The sequence below is a fragment of the Agelaius phoeniceus genome, chromosome Z (genome assembly GCF_051311805.1).
Source record: "Agelaius phoeniceus isolate bAgePho1 chromosome Z, bAgePho1.hap1, whole genome shotgun sequence".
Taxonomy (NCBI): Eukaryota; Metazoa; Chordata; class Aves; order Passeriformes; family Icteridae; genus Agelaius; species Agelaius phoeniceus.
This window is the reverse complement of record NC_135303.1, coordinates 26025139-26033312: the sequence shown is the minus strand read 5'-3', so window position 1 is coordinate 26033312 and position 8174 is coordinate 26025139. Positions and strand designations below refer to the sequence as shown.

At 39.1% G+C, this 8174-nt stretch overlaps 1 protein-coding gene across 9 annotated transcripts in view; it reads right to left on the bottom strand.

The window, feature by feature from the left end:
* Positions 1–284: 284 nt before the first annotated feature.
* TRPM3 (transient receptor potential cation channel subfamily M member 3) overlaps positions 285–8174 on the bottom strand; it is a 411073-nt gene continuing 403183 nt past the window's right edge. For all 9 annotated transcript variants that reach the window (XM_077171883.1, XM_077171878.1, XM_077171882.1 and 6 more), the window contains one exon: positions 285–7389. In XM_077171883.1, coding sequence (XP_077027998.1) covers positions 5940–7389 — 1450 coding nt within the window. In that variant the 3' untranslated portion in view covers positions 285–5939. The remainder of the gene's footprint in view (positions 7390–8174) is intronic.

Sequence of the window (8174 nt, the reverse complement as noted above, 5' to 3'; positions counted from 1 at the left end):
AAGCAAAGAAATTATTCCCTCATTTTAAATAAACCCACTGAGAAGTACTTCTTTCTTCGTTCTGATATTTGCCAGAATAAGGGACACTTTGAATGAAATCTGATCTAAGAGGCGGAAATAATTTGCAATATTCAAAAGGCCTGTGTGCAACATAGTAATATTTTGGTTTCCTGTAAGTCTGTAAAGTTAGAACAGTGAGAGATCTTAGAGAAAAGCAGCTACCGCTGCATCACTACTTTACTGCCTTGAAAGCAAATGAACATAAATGCTCCAGCAAGAACAGATGTTTTGATCTACATATCTTTTTTATTGCAAAACAATTGTTACAGAAATTTCAGAAAGTTCTACTGTAGTAATTGCCAACTTCTGCTTTTTATTATGCATCTAAACACAGTCTAAAAGTGCATTGTGAATCCAGTAGACCTTTGGAAAGGACCATTTTCCCTAGTTATGTACATTTAGACAAATCATACTTGAAAAGCATTGTATTAGTAGGAGTTTGTTTAAAATAACATTTTAGTAATTTTTATCCCTTTATAAATGATTGTTATACACTTACAAATGATAGCCCAAATAATAAATGATTAAATAGCTATTAGTATAGAATATTGCAAACACTGTTCCAGACAGCAGTAGCAGCAAATAGACTCTCGTCATGTACAACAACTGCAGTGGTGGAAAAAAGATAAAACTTTAATACAATTTACTCTTGTGCAGGCATAAAACTGGTATTTCACATCCAACTCCCTCTTCTTTCCCTTCCCCCTCCCTCCTAGATATTAAAATAAACAAGAGTTATCACTTCCCTGCAGCAGAAACAGCAGCAATTTAATAATCAAGTGTTTTTACCTAACAGCCTTTTGAAGTAAGTATTGTGTGGCTCTATGAATGATCTGAAAGCATACAGCAAAAATTAAAAGGTCAGAGACTGTTTCACAACCAGACTGGCTCAATGGCTCCATCATTAGACCTCCAACTTTAAGATGATATAGTGTAATCCATGCCATGACTCAAAGTAATATTGAGTTAGAAATGCAGAATAAATCCATCTCCTGACAGAAGTCAGAGTATGCCACTGAAATCAGTGGATTTTCTGCAGATTTGCGCCAGCATTATTAAGACCATAATTGTAGTCCATCATGGAGACAAGAAGCCTGTGTGACCTGTAGAGTTCTGTATGGAATGTATGACTGGCTAAAAAGCTGGGTGCAGAAACAAAGTCCCTCTGTATCCAATACTACTGCTCCTATGCCAGTGTGTGGCAAGGACAGTGAATTCCATTTACAGTAGTGAATGGTTTCACTAGGTAAGCAGACACCCCCAATGTTTCACTTCTCGTCCCAGTTTGGACTGTGATTTTATCTAAGGTGGTTGAAGGGAAAATTCATGCTAGGAATCTTACCCATTTGTTTTGAAGAAGATGGTCTATATCTAGTATCTCTCGACAGAACTGAAAATGTGGCCTTTGTTGAACCAAATATGCATATTTGTGCAAAAAATGCAAATAAATTATCATTTTAAATCAGGGAAAGACATCACAACTACTTAAGTGTTCAAAGAGAAATCCAGGAAAAACCCTCTCACACTTTCCCTTTGGATGATTATCAGATCCACTTCACTGTTTAACCTGAGCAATGTCATAAGACATTTATGCTTGTTTTGAAAACCTGCACCACGAGTTTACAGGGAATTTTGTTTCACTGGCTCACTCTAATACCTCTGATGATGTCTGCTCTCAGGACAGATACTGGCTTATGCCCACTGCAGTCATTGGACTAAGGCTGTGTGCTGCTACCAGCACTTTTTTTTTTTGAGCAGTTATTCACATACTTTTTCACATTTTCCATGCACTGACAGTTTCTAAGAAACAAATCGTTTTCTTCTCATACAAAAAATATACCTAACTAAGATATTTATCCCCTGACAAAAGGCTATCCTTTCCGCAAAAGGTACAAATCGGTTTTGTTGGTATTTTTTACCAAAAAATCTATAAATGGAAAACTAAAAAAAAAAAAAAAAGTAATCTATGTCTGGAATCCAGAGGGATTTCCTTATGTAGATGAATGGATGTTTTGGTTTTTCATTGTATTTTCAAATTATCCCCTCACTGCCATTTGTTAACTGGCACTTGTGCTAAGAAAATAGTGTAGCACCTGATCTCTTCCAAAAAAAAGAGAGAGCCAAATGTCTGAGCACTGCTGTAGGTTCGCATTTTGTGTTGAGTATTCAAATTTCATAAAATACAGTTGTCTTTTAAAAATAATAAAAAAATCACTTACTTTGCTAAAGGTCAAAAATAATGGAAATAATGTAAACATCCAAAAGTTTGAATTCATTCCTAACTGGATTCATCTTTACAGGCAGGCAATAGCAAAATGTTAAGTCTCCTAGCAGTCCAAAGAAACTCATGGAACAATGCATGCATTTTCTTTGACACAAAAAAAGACTGGACTTTAGGAAAGAGAAACTACTTCAGTCATATCACATTATTATTGTGAAAGAATAATGTGCTATAATACAATACCTAGGACAAGTGTATACCCCAACTGTAGAATAGAATCACTTAAACTGGAAACAACAGAATGGATTACTATAGGAAAATATTTATAAAATACTGCACATTGCTTCCTCAGTCAACCAGCATATGTAAACAAACAGCTAAGCTCAGTTGAGTTTTAAAATATTATTAAAGTTCATATATCTTATAATCTTTTGCATAACATGCCAGTTTGTCTTTCACACTGTCACAACTCATTTGTCACAGCCCACAGTGGCTTGTTAGAGGTTTATACATCAGCCCATACAGACGTTAAAGTGGAGCTATACAAAGAAATGTGCGAAACATACCAAACTTACACACCGTGACCAGAAATGCATATTCCATACGTAAGCTAATAATTGGATAGTGGAACTTAATGTTTGATGCAACATGTGCTATTTTATTGAATGTTACAGATTTACAAACAAGACCATGTAATGAGATATTAAAACTGTCCTGTAACGTTCACTAATATTTACCACATGTCACAACTACATATGTTTCTATTTCATAAGCTATCCTTTGATACAGAATACATCATATGGCACATGCTATAGCTACATAATGATGGATGATGAGACTTCTATCTCACTAAATGGTCATAATATTGAGAATGGGAAGTCTGGTCCCATCACAAGAAATGGGAATGTTTTATCATCAAATTCAAAAAGGAGCTGTTTGATGCAATGTGTAAAAACCAGGTGAAAATAAAATAATCTAACATCCATCATAATATATTCTATAGACATCACATTGTAGAATAAATGGGAAACATTCAGGAAAAGTAGTGCTCTGACCTCTTGCAATCACACTTTTAACATCTGAATTTATATTTTATATATAATGGCAAATTTTAAGAGGTAAATAAAGTGTTCTGTTTCATTTTGCCTGGAATGTGTGCTCCAGATCAATAAGGTGCTGTATCCTAAATATTTATACAGCTTCTAGGCTTGGCAAATTTCTTTACCCTGACAAAGTAACCAACGGAATCTACCCCAGAGGAGAGCCCTATCCCTAATTCACTAAGCACTGTCGAGGAATTTCTAATGAATCTGAAATTCCTCTTGAGTAGACCAGTAATACAATGAAGATGAAAGAGTCCACAACAGTTTTAGCAGACATTCATAAAAGTAACAAAGAAAACGAAGTAAGAATATCCCCCTCTACTCTCCGTAGATAGATAGATTTGGAGAAGCCTTAGGAAAAGGCTGCTAACAGAAGGTTGGCACATTTGAAGCATATTGTTAAACACAAGTTCCTTTGCCCTTGGGCATTTTGCTATTGTTCAACAATCAGCCTGCCACAAGCATGCTTCATAATGCACAGAAAGGTTTCTGACCTTTCTTGATATCACCATGTGACTGTAATGCTGCACATGGCCTGCAAGGCAATTGCATAAACATGGTGTCTTGGTGGAGTTTAGTTCACTGAAAGCCTGATCAAACACAAGAAAGCAAGGAACACGTTGGTGCAGGAAGTGTGAAACACATTGTTCTTAACATCCCCTTGCTGCATTTCCTTGTTTCCTGAACTTCCAACGCAGTGACTTGTTAACTAAATGTTTTCACCTTCTTTGACTCTTTTCTTGAGGCTGATGATTATTTTTCTGTCTGGATTAGTCGCCTTTTGGACTTAACTCTCAGATGGTGCTCAGAGTCTCCCAGGGTGAGGACTCGGTGAGAAAATATCAGCTTGTATTCTCAAAGCTGCCTAATTCAATTTAAATAATGTGAAATATGTTCCCCACTCACAAATGTTAATTTTTAATAACAAAAAGGAGCTGCTTCCACATAGATATTGGTAACTGTTGAGATATTTTAACTTCTGATAGCACTAGTGTCAACTTTTCAAAAGTTTAAAAGTTGTGCCATCATAAAGGCAGGCATGTGAATTGTTTTTCCAGTTGCAGCTTATGCTTCTCCACCCTTCTCCAGTCTTCTGTTTTCCCTTCCACCTGTGACCACCGGACACTGCCTCGTGAGAAGTTTGAAACTCTTGCTGACAATGTGGGCCCTCGAAACGTGGGTGGTGTCAGTGGAGTTACACTTGTCTTCACCCAAAGCCCGTACCTGCACTACCCTTCAGACATGCTTTCCCACTGACAGCGCTCACTGCGTGCTGGGCTGATGAACGGTGGATGCCTACTCACAACTGATGGCTTTTGCTGCTTACAGACACTTGCAGTTTCACTTTGGTTCTTTTACTTACCTTAGAAGCATATAGAAATTCTAGTGTTTTCCAGTGCTCTGCCAAAAATACTTTCCTTTAAGCAGCTTCAGTCTAATTACATGAATCTGGATTCAGACTTCTTGATAAATCCTATATAATTTAAAAAGTCCAAATACAGCTATGTTCACATGAAAAAAAAGGGGAAAAAGGTGTGAATTTTATAGGTGGGGGAATGATGTGAAGAATCGGCAGCTCAAATGAAACAGCAAGAAGAACCTGGTAGCAGCATGGTGGATAAATCTCCCCAATTTATATATATAATTCAACTGAGCCATGAGAACTGGACACTATTACTATGCTCTGCTCTGATCATCTTATTCTTACTGTTTCATTATATCCTTTGATTTAGTGAGACAACATACTGATGACAAATGTGGTAAAAAAATAAATATATACTATTCCACTTAATTACATTCATCCTGAGCTTGCTCACCTGTGCTAGAATCTAGAATGCCTGTTTTACACAGGAAATCACCTGACATTTTAACATAAATTCTTCCATTTAAGTTGCAGTAAAAAAGGCATTTCATTTCCCTTTCCACTCTTGAAAATATAAACTTTCTGTGGCACTAGAAGTTGATACAAAAGGAGACAAGTGAACATTTATAGTTGTTGTTGTGTTCATCTTTCTTCATTTCCACAAATATGGGATGCAAGGGACTTGGGAGACTATAGGGTTTTTTGCTGCCAGTTCCTACAGAAATAACAAATGCTTTCACTAGTCATCACAATGGTGACATAGATGAAAAAGAAGTTGTGATTGAAGTTTGGAACATCTAATTTGTACATCTCTTTTTTGCCAGTTAATTCCTGCATCTTAAAAACTTGAATAATGATAAAAGGTCTTAGGATACCCTCTAATAAAAGGCAGATATCTGGAGCTATTAATCTAAATCTTCTGACTTCATTAAGGGGTCTTGTTTATTCCTCTTGTTTACTGAAGGTTTTGTAAAGCTTTCATCCCTCCCTTTTTTCTTAAGTGCAAATGTCAATTGGGTCAAGATGGAGTACGTCAGTGGTGGTGCTGAGATTGAAAATGTGCTCCCTTGACCCGTGGCTAATGCCAATTGGACTCAACACAGGGTGATGTGAGGGTTTTTAAAAAATTCCACTAAGAAAAACAGACTGAAAAGCAGAGGACCCTTAGACTGCTGGTGAGCTTTGTATAAGCCTAGCTGTGCTTGCTTTCAAAGCTGCAGAAGGCTTCAGTTCTTGACAGTCTCCTCGTGGACGGGTTGTCCCCTTTGCTCTCTGGCCTCGAGGACTTGCTCCTCTCCAAGGGGTTCCGTGGGCCGGCTGTGTTTCGCTGCCTGTCAAGTTTGTCACTGATGGAGTAGCTCTTCCGTGTGTGCTGCGCATACAACACGCTGGACTCTTCTGCAGAGTAGCTGTTGGCTCGCTCTATCTTTGGGAGTGGGATGCTGTTGGGCAGAGTTGTTGTAGCACTGCTGTCTTGAGGAGATAAGGGGATTCCCTTCTTGTCTTTGACCTCGTTATCCTCATGATCAGAGCTTGGGTGAGTTAGTTCAGCTTCTCTCTCTGGGTGGCAGCCTCCCAAGTCTTCCACTTTGCCCCGGAGGCTTCCAGGGAAACTGGCCCTCTCTGCAATGGCCTGGGGAGCACTCACACACCTTGTGTCTATGCAATCTGTAATACTTGTGTACTCTGCTGTTTTGACTGGGACGCCAAGGCTGCTGAAGTAGCTTCGAGAAGGAGAGAACATGAAGCTGTGAGATTTCACAATTGGTGTTTCCTCCAGAATAAATGGAGTAGTAGCCAGGTAACGACTGCTTTTTGATCGCTCTAAGGTATGATACAAGGGAGGGTCTGAATCCCATGGGATTTGGCAGTCTGTGATTTGTGAATAGTCTGAAGAAAATGCTCTTGTTTCTATTCCAGAAGTTTCCTCATAATCAAGACTCCTGCCAGAGATCTTTTCACCAGCTGTACTGCTGATGTATGCACTATCAGTTAAAAGGGAAGAGGTTATGTGAGCTGGCAGAGCTGCATCTTCAGGACCAAGAATATTTATGGAACTCTCGAGAGGTTCTGTGTCAGAATGCATCTCATCCATAGCAGAAACATAGATGTCTATACAAGATGAAGGTCTTCTGGAGTCTGGGGCGATTGACAAAGTGCTAGTAGGGGGTAAAGGAGCCTTTCCTTCTTTTGCTATTGAGTGGGAACTGATTGCCCGATGCAGGCTTGGAGGTCTTTCCTTAAAAATGCTTTCCAGCTTTTCCAACCCACACTTGTCCTTTATATTTGTTGCGTAGAAGGAATGGCTTCGCAAGCGGGGTGTGATCGTAGGTGACGTTGGAGACATGGACTCCTCTCCTGCGGGATCAATGCTCTCTTGAAGCTTGTAGGCATTTCCTTCCTGACTGTTGAAGCTGCTCTGCCTCACAATGTAGGCTGCATCAGTACAGTCGGATGAGGTCCTGGATCGGATCTTAGTTGTCTCACCTCTCTCAATGCCAGCCATCTTTTCAAAGGCAGTCACCATTCGTCCCATCATGTCTTCCAGCTGAGCAAGCCTGATGTCAACAGTCTGCAGAGAGGCCTTCATGCAGTGCTCTCTCTCGTTTACTTCTTCCAGCCGCATGGCCATGTTCTCCACCCTTTAGAAAGGGAAGAATTAAATAGGCAAGTTACTACAAAGCAGTGGATGTTCAGCTAACCAGGTCAGGTCACCAAACCACTTGGAAAAAAATGCATCTCAAACCCCAAAGGCACTGTACACCACCTCATCTGCTTCAAAATCCTGCTAAAAGAGGTTTTACAAAAAAAAAAAAAAAAAAAAGCTATGCCCTCAGGGAACTGATACAGTGGATTAAACCAGGGGCATCATTTGTGTAGTGCAGAAGGGGCTTGGGTGTGCCTCATTCCAGGGACAGGAGACTTATTTAATAAATGCTACTATGATTTACTGCCTCTTTGCTTCCAAAGCTTCTAATTAGGTTATTATGAATGAATAACACTTAAAGCAGATGTCACATGATGTTGTCCCCAGTCATGCCACAGTCAGGGCCATCACAGGTGGCTTAAATGAAGTAAAGAAAGCAGGAAATGTGCCACAGAAGAGAGGCTCTGCTGTATTTTTTCCTCGAGTTTGCCCCAGATTTGCACTACCTAGTCCTATGTCAATCTAAGGAGATAGTTTCTTTGTTCTCTGATTAATAATTAGCTCCAATTTGCAGAAAAAAATAAATATCAGATATTTCATTGAATAGATATAATATTGAGTTAAATATTCCTGAACACTGCAATGAGGAGAAACACTGATGAAGCCGAATACAGCCTGCAACAGGGTACACGCACTAAGATTGCTCCATTACTGTGATTGTGTTTTGGATAGTCTGCTTTCATAGCTCAAGGATTGAAATGATGGATTCTAAAGTTAGTT